Source organism: Indicator indicator, chromosome Z, assembly GCF_027791375.1.
Source record: "Indicator indicator isolate 239-I01 chromosome Z, UM_Iind_1.1, whole genome shotgun sequence".
In the NCBI taxonomy this organism is placed as follows: domain Eukaryota; kingdom Metazoa; phylum Chordata; class Aves; order Piciformes; family Indicatoridae; genus Indicator; species Indicator indicator.
Genome location: NC_072053.1, coordinates 10,458,626 through 10,480,063, shown reverse-complemented (window position 1 = coordinate 10,480,063; position 21,438 = coordinate 10,458,626). Strand labels below are relative to the sequence as shown.

Sequence of the window (21,438 nt, the reverse complement as noted above, 5' to 3'; positions counted from 1 at the left end):
GTGGGTGGGTGTGCATACATACACATATGGGCTGGATGTTGTGTGGGCAAAAGTTTTTTTGGCAGGAGCACATGTTCACTCTCAAGACTGAAAAATACTTGTGTAGGTCTTTTTCTAAGCCATTCTCTGGGGGGGTTATAGGCATCTCCTTGCACTACGAAATTTTTGCACTGCTCAGTATCTAGCCAATAGTTCAGCTGGTGCTCTTTGTACTATCAAAGATAGAGAGCCTCCTCCTCAGGAAGGCTTTTCTTCCTGCTGAGTTAGTACCTCAGGTTGTGGAAATGTGGATGCTGCCACCCAGTGAGGAGGATGTAGCTGAGGGTGTAGGAGGAGGAAGTGTTTTGCACCAGTCAGTTCCTACTACTGCTGTTCAAGACCAAAAGTGAGGAGCTGCTGTGTGCAAGGAGGTGTCACACTATGGGATTATGTGGGACAGCAGATAAAGGAATGAACAGAGGAAATAAGTTGCATGCACTTTTATGCATTTGTTTGTATATAGGCAATCCAGAAACTTATAGCTGTTTACTCATTGCATTAGTGCAGAGAGGGAGCTGGGACTGTTTAGCCTGGAGAAGAGGAGGCTCAGGGGAGACCTCATTGCTGTCTACAACTACCTGAAGGGAGGTTGTAGCCAGGAGGGGGTTGGTCTCTTCTCCCAGGCAACCAGCACCAGAACAAGAGGACACAGTCTCAAGCTGCGCCAGGGGAGGTTTAGGCTGGAGGTGAGGAGAAAGTTCTTCACAGAGAGAGTGGTTGGCCATTGGAATGGGCTGCCCAGGGAGGTGGTGGAGTCAGCATCCCTGGAGGTGTTCAAGAGGGGATTGGACGTGGCACTTGGTGCCATGGTTTAGATAGTCATGAGGTGTAGGGTGACAGGTTGGACTCGATGATCCTTGAGGTCTCTTCCAGCCTTCTTGATTCTATTCTATGATTCTATTCTATTCTATATATATTTACACATGTGGGTTTCAGTCCTGCCAAATATCTAACGACAACCAGGAAGATACTTCTTTTTTCTATAATCTGTGGCTGAGTATAGCCATACAAAAGAATACTGCTGTGTCCTTAAAAAGACACTAAGAGTTTTCAGTTACTGAGCAAATATGAAGTTTTAATAAAATGCCTTGTGTTCCTGGTAGCTACAGGTAAGATAATCTCATCTTCAGGAGACAAAGGGTATGAAAATAAGGCAAGGTTGTTACCTACTTTTTTTCTCCAGACAGAGGTTTTTTAGACAAAGGTTTCTGAAAGGACTGTATGTTGTTTTCAGCTTTCTTATTTCTCATTCTGAAAAATAAGAAAGCTGGAAAAGTTTCTAACACATATACTGCCTGACCTGTCACTCTGTAGTATGTGAGTAATGAATTATGTAAAAACAAGGGCTGGGAACTTTAAAAACTTCAAAGCCTGTCTTCAGAATAGCAGTACTTTTACTAGCTGTATGCAAAATCGTGAAAGAACAAAATGGCTAGATTTAATACATTCTCTTGGAAACATGTAGTACATTCCTGCCTCTCTTGTCACTTCCATCTTTTTACTTTCTTTTGGGGTGTATTAGATCCATAAGTAGATATCCAAACACAACATGTATAATTTCAAAGCAATTTCTGTAGTTTGTGTTTTTAAGCCATGCAAAACTACCTACCTCTTTTCTATTCGTTTTGTCTTAGGCTGGCATTTGTCCTCAATAAATGAGCTGTTCAGAGCACGATGTAATCTCTAGAGGCAAAAGAAGAAAATAAATTGGTAAAAGCAATATTAAGAATAGCTCCATAAATAGGTAGACAATTTGGGCTTTGCGTGATGGACCTGAGCATAAATTATTCTGCACATTCAAGGATATAAGCAATGTCTGTGCTTTGTCATTACAACAGATTTATTTTCCCTTAGTTTCCCAAGGAAGGGCAGTCTGAAAGGTTGATGAATAGCTTGCAGGCAATGCCAGGTGCTAGAATTAGCTCAGGAAAAAAAGTGCATCTTGGCAAACTTCATTGTTTTCTAAAACATCTCTTTCACCATGCAGAAAATCTTCCTTTTTGTGCCTTTTGCTGCCAAGTAACCTTTTCCTTTAGAATGAGCACCTAGAGTAATTTTTTCCATTATTTCTGCTAGAATAATGAAGAAACTCTAGCAGTGAGATAAAGTGTTTTGGCTCATGCAGAGTAGTAACACTGTTGTCCAAAAGAGTTGGACAACAACTCTTGTAACAAAAGTTACAAGTGCAAACAGGAAGGTCTCTTCTGTAGGCTATGTGCTTGTGAGTATTTGAACTGTTTCCTCTGTGCTTCTCATTTCATCATTAAGTAAGCCTTTTGAAATTCCAGGAGCTGGTGTCACACTAAAAATACCAACCATCCATGCTCCTACAGCCTTTTACACCTTTTTTCTTGTTCAGACTTTCTTATGAATCAGCCACATGACTTTCATGGGGTTCCTCCTGAATACTTACCTGACTTGTATGGAGCCAGTACTTCATCTTGGACTTCTTCTTGATTCGTGGTAGGACCAGTCTGTACACAATGTGTTCCCCAATGGTAGTGAGAATGGACAAGCCAAAGCCAATGCACAACATCACAAAGAGCCCAGAAAAATGCTTGATGCCCATTTGCAGTGTCTGTGAATAAAATGGAAAGAGCAAGTTAATGAAGTAAGCAAGCTGTTAGTGTATTTTAACTGATACTTCTGTTTTGTCATTTGGAAATGTGCTCTGAGTAGCGAAACACTGCAGAGCACTCTGGATACTGTTCACAACAAAGCCCTTCTGTGCTGCGGAAAGCTTGGTGTTCAATCGGTCATGGGAATGAGAATCAGCCAAAGACCAGGGAATTTTTTTCTCTTGTGCTGTGTCTCTAATGAGAGTAAGTGTTGAATATGTATGAGAATCCAGTATTTGTGGTGTCTTCGCATTTGTAAAAGCAAATACTGCTTGACAGAATATCATCAATGAACTTTAGAGCAAGTCCCTCACCATCAGTGAGCTAAGACAGATAGCTCATATTTTCTGGGAACTATCATTACCTAGTTTTGTGCTCTATTCTTGATGAAAGTTCATAGAGAAAATCTGTAGCAAAAAAGATGGCACCTGTCCACAACGGGAATACTCTCACCTTGTTCTGCCAAATCACCTTTTCATGTAGGGTAGAAAGCCTTTCAGTCTCTTATTGGCATTAACCATGTCTGAAGACTAATGAAACCACAAACAACAGCAATCTCTACTACGAACCCTTCAATGTGGATGGGTTAGATTTGCATGTTGTGTATAATCTTAGTACCTTTATTCTTCATACATCCAAAACTCGTGAGTTTATCAAGAACTAAAATGTCTTGCTAACAATAATTACTATCCACAGACTACTTTGGAAATATTTCCAAGAATACAAGTTCTGTTTTTGCCTTTCTATTAAAGAATGCTATTCCATGTCAGGAAAAAAAAAAATTGCTTGAGTACAGCTGTGTATCAGGAGATGATACCTGAGATTCTTTCACCCTGGATAACTGACCTGTCTGACTTTTTTTCTCAGAGGTCTTTAGAGCCAAGACCTCAGTATGGCCCATCTCTGAATTCAGCATACATTAAGAATTTGTAAGAAGCAAAAAGACTGCTAGCTGTACTAGGTGGACATACTGGTTAAAAGGGGCTTTTGGCAATTCTGCAAGATGCACTAATGCACATCATGTGCTTCCCAAAAAGAATGTTCAAGGGCAAGTAGGAAGCAACTTCCTTTGAGATGTAAACAGTAAATACAAGAATGCATTGAACAGATTTTCTCAGTCACCTGAAGCTGGTGAAGTGCCTGGAGAGTGACTGAGGAGCAGGGGCTGTTTAGTTTGAGAACGAGGAGGCTAAGGAGAGATCTCATCACACCCTTCAACTACCTGAAAAGATGTTGTGGAGAAGCTGGTGCTGGTCTCTTCTCACAAGTAATTAGTGATAGAACAAGAGGGAATGGCCTCAAGCTGTGACTGGGTAGGTTTAGACTGGGCATTAGGAAACATTTTTTCACAGAAGGAATGGTCAGGCCTTGGAATGAGCTGCCCAGGGAGATGGTTGAGTCACCAACCCTGGTGTGCTGGTTTGAGGCCAGAAGATCCTCTCTTGCCCCAGGAGGGACAAAAGAATGACACTCACACAAACGGATTGGAGAGTGATGGAAAGTTTAAATGGAAAAGCCATTGGTGAAACTACAAAAAAAGCATACAAGCATAGTGGTAAAGAATATCCCAAAGCGTACAGAGTCCCTTACACAACACCCAAAGACCTCCTAACTCTTCATTTCTCCCCACCTGAGGGTATGCCCAAAACCCCCAGGGCTCTTTCTTCCCCCCTAACTTCTCCTCCTGGCATTAGGCCTAGACAGACCTAAGAGGCCTTGAGATACTCCCCACCATTAATCGATAGAGAAGCATCTCCCACAGGAGCAGAGAAGAAAGAAAGAGGCAGAGAATGACTTTGCTGATGGATTTATAGGGCACAGGATTTATGGGTAGAAATACACTGATTCCTGTGTCCACCTTGTTGGGTTGGACACTCGGCACACCGGAGGTGTAACTTATGTAGCAGTAACAGGAGGCACCCAGCCTAAACTGCCACACCTGGATGTGTGTAAAAGTTGTTTAGAGGCTTGGGGATATGGTTTATGGGTGAAATTTGTAGAGTAGTGTTAATGGTTGGACTTGGTGATCCCAGGGCCTTTTCTAATCTGAATGATTCTGTGATTCTGTGAAGAACACATCTGTAAATATATATGCTGCAACTGCTGTTTGGTGCCAAACAGAATAACAGCCCCTGAGTAGGCATTGCCATAAACTGCCTTAGTGGAAGGAACCAGTGAATCAGCTTAGATGAATTTTGCTTAGCTACTTGAGAAGTAAAGCAGAAGGGAAGTGGAGATCAGTAAGGAGACACAATCCACCAGCGCTAGATTGCTGTATGTAGGGAATATTTGCATTGCTCTGAGAATAGGAATTAGATTTAATGAATTGATAAAATTCTACACATTCAAAATAATAATTAAAAAAGAGGCAGTGGCAATTGCAGTGGGGATTCCTGCATGCGTGCATGAGATATCTACTGCAGCCTGCAGCAGGAGGGTGTTTGGTGCCACTCCAGAACTGCTGCAGAGAGAACACCTGGCCAGCCCCGTACAAGGAAAATAACTCCCTTGTCTTCAGTAAAGTTGCTCTGATTTATGCTGATGAGGGTCTGACTCACTGTCATGTCAGCTCTGCAGAATAGTTTTCTACCCTGGAACCAGGTGAAAGAAATTCCAGCACTGGCATCTCAGATGTGTTTTTCACTTGTAATGGATAGCTTTTGAAACTGTCCCAAACAAGACACCTTTTCCTAAGAAAGGAAATGCCAAAACAAAGCATTAATAATATTTCATCTAGTAATAAAGAAGATAATGCATTGAAATAGCTGCCTGATAAAGGCTGCACAGTAGAGGGAAATTTTTGAGACTACCTTAAGTGGGGAAATGAGGTAGGGGAGAAATAATTAGCAGAGTGTTTCTTACAGTGTGTAGAGTGATTATTTATAGCACTATCAGCACATTTACATACTATTATAAAAAGGCAGTTTATCAACTGTTCGTTGTTACTGTAGACATACACGTGAAATAACAAAAGAAACTAACAGAGGCACATCTCATTTTCACAGCTTCATGCAAATTAGTATTAGAGCAGCAAGTCCTACTGCTGATTTTGTAGTTTATATATGTATTTGTAGGTACATACATATATTTCGAAAAAGCAGTGATAAACTGGACTCTCTGTATCACTGTTTTCCTTTCTGCTGAAGTGGTAGGGGTCTGGTGAGTGCATCAGATCTTCGATGGCAAGGAAGAACCAACTGATAGCTTTTATCTACTTTTTTCCCCCTTTTTGTTTTCCCTTTTGTCATGGGCTGAGTTGAATCTGAAGCTGTCATTCATATCATCCTTCAGTCATGCCAGCTTCAAAAATGAAAGTGCTAACTAAGTATTATGGGGCTGAAGGTTCGGACTGCAACATGAGAGGCTTCCTGTTCTGGTTGCTGCTTCTGGGTCCTTGGGTGTTGTGGTGAAGGCACCCTGTGCCCAGAATTATGCCCCCAAACACCAGCAAACTTGTCCCAACATGTTTTGCTAAGTCCCCACTTCCACCCTCCTTTCAGGAGAGGGGGACAAAGGCCGAGGCACCAACCTGTCTCCTAAGGGACAAACAACTACATGCACCCATCGCATGGCATGCTCATGCTCTTTCCATCTAAGGGCATAATTCTAGCTTCACCCTTTCTATAGGCTAAAGCAGGTTATTGGCAAGAGTGCCCATTGGCCAGATCCGGCCTCAAGAAATCTGTAAGTATCACCCCTTGTTGTTTACTAGTTTGCTCTCTCTCCTTTTGCTTTGTCTAGGTTTGCTCGAGCTAGGTAAGCTCGCAGCGCCTGTAAGTCTTCTCACTCCCACATACAAGCATACCAGAGGCCTTTGCAATACGGAAAGAAGCCAGCCCTCAAAGGAGATCCCTTTGCTGAAGCTACGAAAGCCAGCGTCGTAAGCCCAGTCACGTCTCAACAAGGACTGGAACCCAGAGGGTAAGCTTTACCCCAGAGAGGCAGGGACTAGCCCAAGCCTGGCAGTCCAGCACATCTGCTGGAGCCATAAGCAGCTGACCAAGCAGCAACACGCCTTGCGTGACCCCCGCTGTTCGCAGGAGATAAGCAGAGGTACTGTTACCGTTCCACAGCTCTGTGCCATCAGGGTAAAGTAACCTGGGATTTCCCGAGAGAGAGACACATCCTCCTCTTTGAGATCAAGCCAAGGACTGCATTGTCACCTTAATGGGATGCAGTCGCCGAGAGATTTGGCATTGTCAGCTCTACTTGGAGCCGAGGGGAAGTGCTGCACCCCTTCCCTGAAGCCCGTCTCTGGGATCGGAGATGGCCACCGCCGCCTACTGGGAACCGTCACCTCAATCACAAGGGCTGACCCCGAAGGACCTGGCCCCACCGCGTAGGACCACTCCCCTGGACCAGCCCTGCGGGCTGACTCTGTTCAGGGAGACGCACCACTCTGCCAAGGAAAATTGCCTCTCCCACGGCTGCGGGAGGGGCGACTGAAAGTCACCCCCTGGAACGGACCAGCCCCGGGCAGACAGTAAGCCAGTGAGTGGCCAGAGTGATCCAGTGACTTGCTTTGCTACAAAGAAAGACACAGCGTATCTTTTCACGTGTGCAACACCCAGTAATTTTCAGTTCAAAGCACCCGTGTCTAGCCGTGTGATATTCCAGATTGAATTTCCTCTTGATAGCATTGTAAATTTCTGTGTACATAGTTGCAGCTGCCAAGCGTCTTGTCGAGTCACCATCTGGTGGACAAGAAGTGGAACTGCACCCTTCATTCCCTTAGGAGTTAATTCTGTGTAAATATTCTAATTGGGTCAAATTGTATATACTAAACCATTTATGGAATATGTTTTCACAACCATGCATTAGAATCAATATATAAAAGTGGTTAATTGGTTATTAGTAATTTTTAAAATTAATAAACAATACTTTCATAATATTTCATAATTCATAAATTAATAACCTGTTCTTCACAACAGGTGTCTCCTTCTGTAGGCATGGTGGTGAGATAGGTGGGAGTTGGGTAGCTGACTGGTTTTGGGTTTCTGTTCTATGCTGGTTTTTTGCTTTCCTGGATTTCACTGCCTTTTTTCCCCCCCTGCAAGTAGGCTAAGCTACAGTAATTGTGCATTGTGGTCATGATATCTTATGTTATATTAAACTCTTATCTCTTTATCTCAACTATGAGTTTTGTGTGTTACTTTCCCTCACTTCTGCATTGGGGGAGCAGGCAGGTTATGCAGGGGTACATTAACCATTACACCCATTCAGTTTTCCCTTTCCACTTTTCCCTTTCCCTCAAAAAGTGGTGTATTCTCTCTTAACCCAGGATAAAAGCACAGACTTTGATCCCACTTTGAAATCATAGATTCAAGAGGCAGCTCCCTGCATTTTAAGAGAAGGAACTCAATTATGCCCATGTAGTGAGTCTGAATCAATAAGCAACCAGTCAGTCCTGTGACAGTTACAGGTACGGGGTGCTAAGTACTACATTGGCAACAGTGTCTGAGTTATCTGCCATTTGCAAATTGGGAAATTTGCAGGTTTTGAAAAGCAACAAATAGAAGAATAGAGGTGGAGGTATCTACTTTTTTTATATATCCTTGGAGAGACTTTTCTGATTTAACAACCCATATCTGCTATCTAAACATTTCCTGCTGTCTCCTTTGCAGTAAGAGGCATCTTGCTTGGACCCTGAATTGAAGGAAGGGAAAGCAGAGAAGAGAATTTGATACTTGTGTTCTCTTTGAATGAGGGAGCAGAAACAAACCCCAGCATTTAGTGATTTCATTACTGGATTTCATGGACAAACTTCCTGCTTTACTCCCTACTACAACAGACTGAGAGAGAGCCACGAGGATGATGAGGGAACTTGAGCATATCCCCTATGAAGAGAGACTGAGATCCCTGGGGCTGTTTAGTCTGGAGAAGAGACGACTGAGAGAGGATCTCATAAATGTGTATAAGTATCTGAGGAGTGGGTGTCAAGTGGAGGGGGCTAGGCTCTTTTTGGTGGTTCACAGTGATAAGACAAGGAACAATGGGTTCAAACTTGAACATAGAAGATTTCACTTCACAACATGAGGAGAAACTTCTTTACAGTATCACAGTATATCAGAGGTTGGAAGGGACCTCGAGAGATCATAAGGTCCAACCCCCCTGCCAGAGCAGGATCACTTAGGGTAGTTTGTACAGGAATGCATCACTGGGTGTGGGTGTCAAGTGGAGGGGGCCAGGCTCTTTCTGATAGTTCACAGTGATAAGAGAAGGAATAATGGGTTCAAACTTGAACATAGAAGATTTCACTTCACTTCTTTACAGTGAGGGTGACAGAGCACTGGAACAGGCTGCCCAGGGGGATTGTGGAGCCTCCTTCTCTGGAGAGTTTCAAAACCCACCTGGATGCGTTCCTGTGCGGACTAGCCTAAGCGATCCTGCTTTGGCAGGGAGGTTGGACCTGATGATCTCTTGAGGTCCCTTCTAACCTCTGATATACTGTGATACTGTGACTGTAAAACTATTACTCTCCCTCTTTGTACTGAGAGTAATGAATAAGCCATCAAACACACCTGTGGTCCAGCTTTGACTAATTAGAAGCTGCTAAAGATTTTTGTGGATACTTTGTAGGCGGGCAAGCCCAGCACAGTTATTAGTTACACACTGCTGAACCCAAGCATTAAACAGGAATATCATGTGTGTATTAGCTCTAATAGTAATTGAGACTTTTTGATAGAATTCCTCCTGTGAGGATTTTAAAAAGCTTTGTTGAGATCAAGAATTTAAATTTTGTACTACCTCTCTGAAGAAGACTTATTTCCAGCTTTACTAGGGATAAATGGATATGAAAGGCAGCTTTCTAAACTCATTTGGGCATCTCAGTAGGTTTGCAAAGTGCAACTGATGATGAATGATTCTATTTGGTTAACTAAGGAGTATTAAAACCTGTCCCTGTCTCCAGACTGTGGCACTTGTTCTTGCTGCAGAAACTGTTATTTATTTACTTTGCTTATTTATTCTATTTATTTATTATTTGTTCCCATGGCTTTCTGTGTTCTCAAGGAAGCAGCAGCATTGAAGTAATACATATTTAATGTCTTTAGGGAGATTATCCTTAGCAAAGACTGGTGAACATGGTTTTAGGGTTTCAAGTACTGAACTTTAAGATACTGTAAATCATTGTCTTATATTAGCATGACAAGTTCTTTCCCTTCTTGTTGTGAAGTTTTCTGCACAGGTGTGAAAAATCCTCCCTTTTGTAATAAATCTTTTTCTTTAAACTCATCCATCTTCCAAGCCTTTGTCTGTAGTGGGCAGAAAAACAACACATGTATTGCCTGAATTAGGTACTGAGAAGATGTTTGCTTCTGTGATATTCCAGGCTGGTGAAGTGGGAATAACAACTTTGTCTCCTCAGACAGTGAACTGTTGTTTTTTTAATTCCAGTTTCGACAGGTCAATCTAAACCTGTTACTCATTTCCAGGAGACTCAAGACATGCTTCTACTGACTCTGTTGTCAGACTCAAATTTCACACAGTCTTTTCTTCAGGGCCATCATGGGAAGTAATTTTTTCCCTAAAACAAACCCAGATGCCACTGTCTCTTTCAACATAGAGACAACTCCTTTAGAAGGCAATGTCTGTCATTCTGTAATACCCTTCATAACGCTCCCAGTCCTCCAGTAAGCAAGGACCAGGTCTTCTCAAGCAGCATACATACAGGCTTAGCAAATTGTCTTGGCAGCAAAATCTTTTTTCTTGTTCTTTGTGTTTGTTTTTCATGTACTGGTAACAAGGTACAATAAAAGGTGACTGATGGGCAGTCTTTATTTATAAAGCACAGGGCCATTTCTTCCCTGTGTGGAGTGGCCTTCCCTTGACACCTGCAGTGCCCCAGAGAGAAGCATATAAATCAGAGCTTCAAGGTAATGGCTAAAAATCTGACTTTTGTGTGGTCAGGTGATTATAATAACAAAAGAAGAAACTAACTTTTGACCTTTAAGGAGGCTAGGAAATACTCAGAGCAGAAAGGCGCAACTTGCTAGATGATAACTGCATAAAAAAGGACTTTGTCTTTGTTGTGTGTCAGATCTGGATCAGATGGAAGCATGTGGTCAATGATCAATCCCCATCACTAGCAACATGGATCTCTTGATTAGGCTCTGTCAGGTGGTGCATCGCACTGTGCCTTCTCTAGTGTCACCAGCTGTGGTAGAAAGTACAGAAAGTCTGCAGTAAGAGTAATTTTGGGCTGGTGTTGTTTGTGTGTTTGCAAATATTGTTGTTGCAGATGTCAGGCTGGATACTGTTGTTGTGAAGTATCAATAAGTTCTTGATATTAATAGTTGGGATATTGTGATATAACAATACGTAATTTTTTTTTATTCCATCTATTGGTTGTTAACTGACTGAATGGCCCAAATATGTGCAAATCAGTCTTAAAGTTCTAGAGCTTCTCTTGTCTTGTGACAGTTGTGAGTGGAGAATATATAAAGCTCTCAAGTGAAATACGAGATCCCGTTTCAACAATAGCATTTTTTAAAGTGTAGATCAAAAGCTATGATGCACTCTATACGCAGTTACCCTTTTGCAAAGCCTGACTGCTCCCTGGAAGAGGAGTGGCCCTTATTTTTCATACTGTCTTGAGAAACCAGTGTGCCAGCTCATCTCCTCTACAACCTGTCCTGATCATCACAGAATGGTAGGTTGGAAGGGATCTCTGGAGATATCTAGTCCAAGCTCACTGCTAAAGGAGGTATGCCTAGATCAGGTTGCACAGGAATGCATCCAGAAGGGTTTGGAAAGCCTCCAAAAAAGAAGACTCCAAAGCCTCTCCAGGCAGCCTGTTCTATACTCTGTCACCCTCAAAGGAAAGTTCTTCCTTATGTTTAAATGAAACTGCCTGGTCTGAAAAGTCAAAACCACTGCAAAGTGACAGGCAACTTGCCTGTTCAAGCCATCCAACCTGCTTGCTGTCTTAGTGGCTCAATGTTGTACCTGTTGCATCACCATGAGCAGGAAGTTGAAAAGCTGCCAGTTCCCTGTGTTTTGATTCCCAAAAATTCAGCAGAAAGAATTTTGAGACTCTCCCAAGCTTGGGGGGACCTAAAAGTCCTGAGAAGTCCTAGGAACCTGGCTCCTGCTGAAGTGGAATTAACGAGAATAACAATAGGGTAGAGTAAGGGCCAAGTGTATTGTACGCAAACTGAAAACAAATGAAATTGATTATGCACAGATGTTATACGTCCAGACTTTATATGTGCAAATATAACCTTGCCAACTCCACTTCCCTCCTGTACTATGCTCTGCCCTAAGTAGGGACTTAGCAAATTTACATTGAAGATGTTCCTTTGAGACCAGACTATGACAATTCTAAATCAAGAGTACTCAAGTGATATTGCTAGAGACTAGCAATCAGCAGAAACAACTACTGCTACCAGCAATTACTTATGGTGGAGAGGCTAAGATACAATTCCCTGCAGCAATTCACTGCAGCAATTCATTCCAAGTTTGAATTGGCTGCATCCTTCATGAATGACTGAATGAATGCTGGCCCGAGTAAGATGCCTTGGCCAACTGCTTTTGCTGAAGAGGTTCATATAAAACAGTGGAGTCAAGCCCTATTGACCTCTGTACTTTTCAAACTCATCTTTATTTGGTTTCTCAGCTTGACAAGTCACTGCAAAATTTCCAGCCCTAGTCTGGATCATACAGTATCACAGTATCACAGTATCACAGAGGTTGAAAGGGACCTCAAGAGATCATCAGGTCCAACCCTCCTGCCAGAGCAGGATCACTTAGGGTAGTCTGCACAGCAATGCATCCAGGTGGGTTTTGAAACTCTCCAGAGAAGTAGACTCCACAATCCCCCTGGGTAGCCTGTTCCAGTGCTCTGTTATCCTCACTGTCAAGAAGTTTCTCCTCATGTTGAGGTGAAATCTCCTATGTTCAAGTTTGAACCCATTGCTCCTTGTCTTATCACTGTGAACCACTGAAAAGAGCCTGGGCCCCTCCACTTGACACCTGCTGCTCAGATATTTATACACATCGGTTAGATCCCCTCTCAGTGTTCTCTTCTCCAGACTGAACAGCCCCAGGGATCTCAGTCTCTCAACCTTACCAAGACATACCTTTCCAAGACAACTTTGTTTTCAAACACAATTTAGAATGAGTGAAGTGCTGTTGAGAGAGATGGAAAGGGCTAGCAGTGAGGTCTGCCACAGGAAATACAATTTCCCAGAGTAAGACTAGAAAAAAAAATTGGTGAGTAAGAAGATGAATCTCAAAACAAATTTACAGAAAAATTAATGGGCAGGAGTGGTAGGTGCATAAGAATCAGGTGCCACCTAAAGAGGTAATGAGAAAAAAGGCAGATAGATATTTCTGCCATTTAGAGGCTACCCTGATCAATATTTCACCTACATATATTCCCACTTTGGGGTCATTACTCTTGGTCAACAGGAATGCTGTGTCACAGATCAAATTTATCAAAAAGACTGGAAAAGTACAAAGCCTTACTCTAGCTATCCAAAGGCAATTGCTGGGTCCTAGTTTTGTATGCAATCAATGTGAATGAATACCCACTTAGAGGCTGAGACTGTTCTGAAAATGAATTATCTGCTTCTGTGCTGAACATTGTCTATGCTTCAGTGAATCTGCTCAATGTTAGTGTGACTGACTGCATGGAGCTAAATAACAGGAAAAATAGAGTACGCTGAATAGAAACAAATTGTATTTTCTTCTATGACTGATACAAAAATATTTATTTCATTTACGGCTGTCAGGTGGTGCTCCAAACCCCTACTTCCTCCACCTCCATCAGTGGAGGTTTGAATGGGGGAAGGAAAAGGCACGAAATTGCCTTCCCCCCCACCAGGGGACAGGTAAAAAGGTGCCCATTCTTCCTGCTGGGAGCTGAGGTCCCTCACATGTATTCACTTGTGGGGGAAGCCCGTGCTGGGATTTGGAACTGTGATTAGCTTGGTTCTTTGCACCCAGTATATATTGGCCCTGGACACATTATCTAGGAAGGTATTAAAATAGAGTTAGAGGAAGCAGACTGGGCTCTCTCATTTTGGCACCCACTTTGGACTTGCTCTGCTCTCGCTCTGGATTTGTGGTGAAATTGGAGAAATCAGCACTTGGACCTGGCTTCTCCTCAGAAGGAGACTGCCCTGCAGTCCTGCTCTCTGCTCCCTGCCCCGTGCTGGAGTGACCCTGCCTGCCCTAAACTGCGTCCGTTCACTGGAACACGCCGGCAGTGCGGCTTGTCTTGCAGTGCTCAGACAGTGCTGCTGCACGAGTTTTTCCTCATGGCAGCAGTGTCTAGGGACACTTTGATTTTGGTGGGTCCCTTTTCCTTTGGATTCGTGCTCCGTTACCCACAAATCGGATTATAAAACTTGCAGTTCTGGAGCCTGCGACTGAAGAGAGACCTAGGGACCACCTCCAAATTCCTGCTCCATCCTTGTGAGTAAAACCAGCATTCTTGGCTTTCCCTAAGAGTCATGGCTTGCCTCTGATTTATAAGTGGGGGGAAGCTATTTTGTAGCTTAGTCTTTTCCATTTCCTGAATTCTCTAAATTTTGTTAAAGTTGCCCATAAGCATCCTGGTAGAATTCCTGACCGAATAGAACCTGTAAATAAACTTAATCAGTTTTGTTCATAATTTTGGGGCAGGGTTTTTGAAAAAATAAAGGTAAGTATATTTTTATAATTCCCACCTCGTTAATTAAATCCCAATCAAAACAATGACATATTAAAATTTAGTAAGAGAGGTAGAAATGCCCCAACAATCTACATATGAAAAAAACCAGACACTTTCTTTGTTTTATCTGTAAAAGCTGTTGGTTTTCTAGTGATTTAGTCAGTCTACAGTTTGTAGGCAAGATGCTAAGGTGATCATTGAGGAATGTGAGTCAGAGCCCTAAGAAACTGTGCTGCTTTTCCAGGGAAAATGGCCATGCTACTACTTCCTTGGAGAACTGATTTGATATTTGGCTGAAATCTCTGAGGAGGAGATATCATACCTCCAGCTATGTGTTCTGTACTAGTGAGAATATAATATGTATTTTTGAAGATCTTGAGCTAAATATAGAATCACAGAATCATGGAATCATCCATGTTGGAAGAGACCTCCAAGATCATCTAGTCCAACTGATCACCCAGCCCTATCCAATCAACTAGACCATGGCACTAAGTGCCTCATCCAGTCTTCTCTTGAACGTCTCCAGTAATGGCAACTCCACCACCTCCCTGGGCAGCCCATTCCAATGGGCAATTACTCTCTCTGTGAAGAACTTCCTCCGAATATTCAGCCTAAACCTCCCCTGGCACAACTTGAGACTGTGTCCTCTTGTTCTGGTGCTGGTTGCCTGGGAGAAGAGACCAACCCCCACCTGGCTATAACCTCCCTTCAGGTAGTTGTAGACAGCAATGAGGTCACCCCTGAGCCTCCTCTTCTCCAGGCTAAACACCCCCAGCTCCCTCAGCCTTTCCTCATAGGGTTTGTGTTCCAGGCACCTCACCAGCTTCGTTGCCCTTCTCTGGACACATTCCAGTACCTCAACATCTCTCTTGAATTGAAGAGCCCAGAAGTGGACACAGTACTCAAGGTGTGGCCTGACCAGTGCTGTGTACAGGGGCAGAATAACCTCCCTTGTCCTGCTGGCCACTCTATTCCTGATACAGGCCAGGATGCCATTGGCTCTCCTGGCTGCCTGGGCACTCTGCTGGCTCATGTTCAGCTTTAAGCTTCAGGAATGCTGGATCTTTTGATTCCTCAGTACTTTATCTTTTTTAACTTGACAGCCTAGGGAACTTGATGAAAGACTGCTATTCTGATAAGGGTCTTTTTCTCATAAATAATGGCCTACATATTCAGCTGCCATGACCTAGCATAACTCCACTGATTCGGTATCAGATTTATTTCCATTTCCTGAGGATCTACTTAAGACCTAAGACCTGCTTCTCTTCTGTACTTAACATGGATGAAGTCCTGTCCTAGGCTGAAGTCCTGCCTTTGTTACAAGCAGCTGCCACCATGCTAGAACGGAATCAGGGTTATATTAGACATTTGGCATGTATCGAATTCCCACTCTCTTCTGTTGCTCTTCTGTTCTCTCTGATAACTATTTCAGCTATCACTCCCATGTGAGATGGTCCAGAATCACTGACAGATCCTGTAGATGGTGATACACATAACTGAGTGGAATTGGATAGATTTGTTGTGCAGTGTGCCAGATCACTTTTTTACTGCTAGGTTACATGCCTGTTTGTTTCCAGAAGTGCTCTCTGATGTGTGCACTGCATGGCTAACTTAGCAGCACAGCCTTGCTGATGTTCTCCTTGTACTCTGATCTGAGAGCTGCTGGGATTAGCATCTCTTCCTTTTGAAGAGTAATGTTTTCCTTCAGCTGCAGCCCATTTCTGTCATATGTGCATGTCTACTGCACATTGTAACTGACAACTTGAGCAAATCCTCATTCATGTGACCCAAGGTCATTGCTTACCTCTGTGACAGCAAAGCTTCTTTTCCCACATGGAACAACCTTGTACCATTTGTCATGCAGAACATCCATGAAACCGTGTGACTTGTACTGGCTTATCAGTTCAGAGATGTTTGAGGTGAGCGGAGAGTTGGGGGGAAGACCAATACCGTATCCTAGAAGGAAAAACAACACAATCATCTCTCTTTGACTTGTTTACTTTTTGTTAAAATATGTTAATTTCAACTACCAGCTGCCAGAGTGGCAGATCAAGTTGGCATTCTGTTTCAGCAAGGCAGTTAAAACCCTGATGCTGGCTTACTGAGGCCTGAGAATGTTGAGATGAGACTTTTTGATGTGGAAAATAAAGAACACAAATGAAACAGGATATGCAAATTTAAAATTATTAATGCCACAAAAGAAATAGGTAAAACTGGGACATATTTTACTTAAGATGTTGGTACAGATGAATAAATCTGTCCTAACCCTAGAAACACAGCATGTTGCATACCCTTGCTAGGAGTTCTTCTTTTTGCCTTTGTTTTAACAACAAAATGGCTTTAATGTCAAGTAAGCCATTCTGATCTCTTTACACATTTAGGTCAGTGGATGTGACTGTGGTGTCAGATGTGACATTTTCTTCCCATATATTTTCTGATGATGAGCTGTGTGCATGTAAATGTATATGGGAGCAGCCTGTATTGTTTTCACACAGCAATTTAAAGCCCAGGGTATACCTTCCATTTCTGTAGTTCTGCTCTGGCAGTGACATGGACTATCGGATAGTAATAAATATGTATTTTAGCCACTGTGTTGTCTTTTACCACATTAAAATGCTGGTAAAGAATTTAGCATAAATGGAAACAGATTCAGTAATTGCAAATATGGTCTTTCATTTACAGAATCCAGGTTTTGACTTTAAAAAGCCAAATACAATTCATGCCTGAAAGACATGCACTTGCATGCAGAGATGCCTGCCAACTGTTATGCAGAAATTGCTTTCTAGTCCACTGTCAATTTTTGGGTTTTTATCAGCTCAGAACTCAGAATTTCAGACTGTCTCCTTTAAAAAAAAAAAAAAAAAGAAAAAGAAAAAGGCAAAAAAAAGCACAACACTAAAACACAGGAAGAAAGCAAACAAACAAACCAACCAACCCTGTACACGTACAAGTGGTAAATTTGCCAATACAGTGTCTTGCGTTGCAATGATGCAGAGTGATGTGGTGATACACATACCTACAACACAATAGTCCCCCTTGCTGATGATTTTTGTAGGTTGTGCCTGTATTTCCCCCTGAAATGTATATTTGCTAACATATTTGCTAATATAATATTTGCTAACATTGAAGGAATGGTTTCACAGACAGCATAGCTAGGGTTCATGAGTACTGCACATGTATTTGGGTGCTTCAAAATTAAGTGACATGAAGTCCAGTTGTGCAAAAACATACAGTTTGTGTTGTTTTTTCTGTATTGCAATTTGCTTTACTTGATTCAAAGTCGTGGAAGCTTCAGCTGAGCTGACCTTTCTGAAATGGGAGGTTTATCAAGTTGCATACACATGGTGAAATAATATGCGTCTGCACACACAGAAACCCTGCTACAGCCTGATCAGTCCTCTGAGCATCTATCCTCCCCCACAACAAAAGGAAAAGAAGAAAATAGATTGCTTTCAGGTCGCTGGTGTGAATTCAAATGGGAGACACTGATGAGGTATAACAAAAAGGAGTGTTCTACAAAATGCCTAGTGCTGGTGACTTGTAGCTGAAATGATTAAACTGCCCAGCTTCCTCTGGCCTTCATTTAGGATATTGCCTTCCTCAATTAGGTTTGAACATTTCTGAAGAAGGCAGTTTTAATATGTGAAGGGAGCATCCAGAGTGATTGCCCTTGGAGGGAAAGAAAGAGAGAGCTTCAATCATTTTCATTGGCCATCTATCACTAAAGTCATTCCTGAAGTCTAATAGCTGGTGATGTCCTCTCCCATGCTAGAGGCAGCTTCAGATAAGCCTCGCTTCCATGCTGCCTTCCAATCTGTCCTTGCCAATACACTAGGGCTGAAGGAGGCCACATACCAAGGCAGGCTCCCTTATCTTCAATTAACTACAGAGTCAGTGAGAAACTTAAGCTGACCTTCTAAATGGGAACAATGTTTATCTGCTTCAGATGAGAATGAAACTGTAGAACACCATTTCGAACATTATTTTACTGAGTCTTGAACACATGTAATGAAAGTGAGCCTACAACAAGCACGACTCTTTTTAAATGCTACCTCACTTCACTGCAAGCAGTGAAATGAACTGTGCCTTCTACTTATTTAGAGAGGGACTGTCTGACCATTTTGAATAGCTCCTATACAGAGCATGGCAACAAATGATACAAGGGATCTAAAAGCTCAAAAACTGCAAAAAGGGGTGAAGCTTTTGTTTTGCTTAGTCACTGAGAATTTTACCACTGAGAATACCAAATCACAAGAAAGAAAATGTAACACATGGAAAACAGAGCACTATGTTATAAAACTGAGCATTACCTTCAATGGCAAAGGGTTTTCCCACAGTTAGAAGCTTGCAGTCAGCATCTATTGACACTTCATAATCTAAGAGTGCTTTATCCATGATGAAGGCATCAAGTTTCTCTGGATCATGCCTGTGTTTAACATCAAAGTCACAAACAGAATCTCATCACAGTCTAAGACTCAGTGATGCTCACTGAACATTTATATATGCAGCTCCCTGGAAAACGACTGAAAACAGATTACTGAGGACTGCTATTTTAAATATAAAACTGATTTATATTTTGAAGAAGAGAATTATGCATGAAATACAAACTTTGTACATCTAGAGCAGGACAGCAGGTGTAGGACTTACTTTGCTCCCACAAAACACTACTGATCTGAAAGATGGAATAGACTACAACTTATTAGACTTTGACTCAATTGAAGGTAGAAAACTTCATTGGAACACATAAAAGTGCTAAAATGTTAGTGCTGTCTTGTTTGTTTGTTTTTATGTTAGTCATTTAGAGCAAAAATGCAGCTTTTGTCTCTGTTCAGTCTTCATGACCTGAACAGAGGACTGAATTTCAGTAACAGTTTATGAATAGCATACTTGCATAAAATGATCATATAGAAGGACAGCTGCAGTGCCTAATCTCACCTGATCCAGGGACTGTCCCTTCTACTCTTTTAACCTCAAAGATCCAGGTGTCCTCCAGATATGGTTCCGTTACTTCATGGATTTCAATGGATTGATTCCAGTTTAACCCAAAGAAACTGCCATGCATCTTAATTATGATTAGAATGGGTCCAGGAAAAATACATAAATGGGAAGCAACTTCTGCTGAAAAATTCTCAGGCCATCTGTTATACAACTTCTATGTGTAAAATGAATGACTTATTTCAGGCTTATTATCACCTCTCCTGTTTCCTGGCAGAGTGAATCAACTGTGTGACCCTAGATATTTGGCACAATTTTTTCTGAAATGCAGTGATACCATGATTCCCTAAAACAAGAAAGCCTGATGTCCATTACTTTTTGCCAGTACAATGTTTCTTTTATTAATTTTAATGATAAATGCTTTGAAGTTTCTCTCTGAGAACCTTCTCTCCTCCCAGCATGCTGAAGATGCTGAGGAGCCTCACTTGCAACTTTTGATTAGCCTGAGATGTTTTTTAATGAATGCATTCCATTGCTCAATGAAGTGCTCCTAAGCACAGAAACCTGCCAGGATTTATATGTTGCCCACAGTTGGTGACACCCCAACAGTCACTGTGACACTCTGCTTCCCCTGAAAACACTCCAATGGGTACTATACTAGCTTGTTCTCAAAGTATCACTCCCTCCAGGTGTTTATGTGTTTTCTTCTCTGTCTGCCACACTCCCTTCAGTTAATGTTTTGTGGGATAAGTGACAACGAAAGTGGGAAACCCATCACCATCTCATTGCTGTGCATTCTGGTTGGGGAATCAGCTGTGCTGCTGTGTGCAGAGGCTCACTTTAGATACGCCACTCCGTCCGGGGTTGCAGGGACATTGTAGCGTCTCATGTACTCATGCATCTCTGGGAAGCTTTGCCTCACATAGTCTTCTGCGCTGCTTTCTCGCACGGTTCCAAACCGAAACCCTTGGGATGGGTGGTGGAGCTGAGGAGATGAAATTGCAGGTTAGCAGAATCATTTGCCTCCTTCACATTTGGTACCTTGGTCTTGTATGAACAGTTTGTCCAACATGCTCAGCATTCAGAGACCTCCCTCTGATGTTTTCCTGCAGTCAGCTTTCCCATATACAGAAAAAGCTCGAAAAGATTTGCCAGGAGACTGATTAGCCTGTTTGTGTACCATCAGGATTTTCTTCAATGTGACAAACACTTCCCTTGAGACATCCTGAACCTCCAAATCTAGGTGTTTAGTTGGGTTATTTATTGTGTTGTTTAGGTTTCCTAACTACTTTCTGGGGCTTCAGGAAGTCAGTGAATGACCCCGCAGTCCGGATTTGTTTTGGTAGAATGTCTTTCACTGACTCTTTAAGGATGAGATTTGGATTCTGCAGAAAGGTAGCACCACTATTTAATTTCTAGATGTCTAGACAGCATACCGCAGACCACTGCTGTCTTTCCTGCCACTGTCCACAGAGAAACTAAAGATTGTAGTGTTGTGCACACCACGAACAGCAGCTTGAATGATGATCTCACTTCATGGCCGTGCTCTGATTTGCAAAGACAAAGAAAAGAGGCATTCTGCTGGTCCATCTGGCTCACAGCATTATCATCTGTGTAGAACAGAATGTAAGGCAACACAAAGCCATACAGAAGACCCTTCCCTCTCTTCTCATCAATGATCTTACAGACAAAATATCAGTCCTAGCTTCTTCAGGAATAACACAGGTATGATGTCAACACAGAGTCATCTAGTCTGAAACAGAATGGAAAAAGGTATTTTGGATGGTATTTTGATGTCCTGAAAGGTTTGAATACACTGTATTTTGGTAATTTTTATCTGGAAGGTGGGCAGGTGCTTTAACAATGTCCTCTGCTGATCTGATCCCTGTATTGCAACCCTGGAAATGAGCCATGCAGGTAAATACAAGAATGTGGGCATGGTGGGAGTCTTTGCATACTTTTTTGAGGTGTTCTGGCCTGAATGACAACTGGGACAAGCAATGTAGTGCCTCCATAAGGAGCTGGTCATAGTGCATGCTGTGCCATAAGAACTGTGGGTGTAGAGGGAAATGTTCTTGCTTGGAAGTATGGAAGCAGCATTCAAGTGCCAGAAGACATAAATAACAGATTTGTGCTACGACAATACATCATGGAGATTTCCAGCACAATGCTGTCAACTCAAACCTGGGT

At 42.3% G+C, this 21,438-nt stretch overlaps 1 protein-coding gene across 1 annotated transcript in view; it reads right to left on the bottom strand.

The window, feature by feature from the left end:
- Window positions 1-21,438, bottom strand: part of GRIN3A (glutamate ionotropic receptor NMDA type subunit 3A) — an 80,802-nt gene that overhangs the window by 2,489 nt on the left and 56,875 nt on the right. The window contains exons 4-8 of the mRNA XM_054397858.1: window positions 20,088-20,233; window positions 18,624-18,739; window positions 16,118-16,269; window positions 2,453-2,617; window positions 1,649-1,722 (exon numbers count right to left, since the gene is read on the bottom strand). Of these exons, the coding sequence (XP_054253833.1) occupies window positions 1,649-1,722; window positions 2,453-2,617; window positions 16,118-16,269; window positions 18,624-18,739; window positions 20,088-20,233 (653 nt within the window). The remainder of the gene's footprint in view (window positions 1-1,648; window positions 1,723-2,452; window positions 2,618-16,117; window positions 16,270-18,623; window positions 18,740-20,087; window positions 20,234-21,438) is intronic.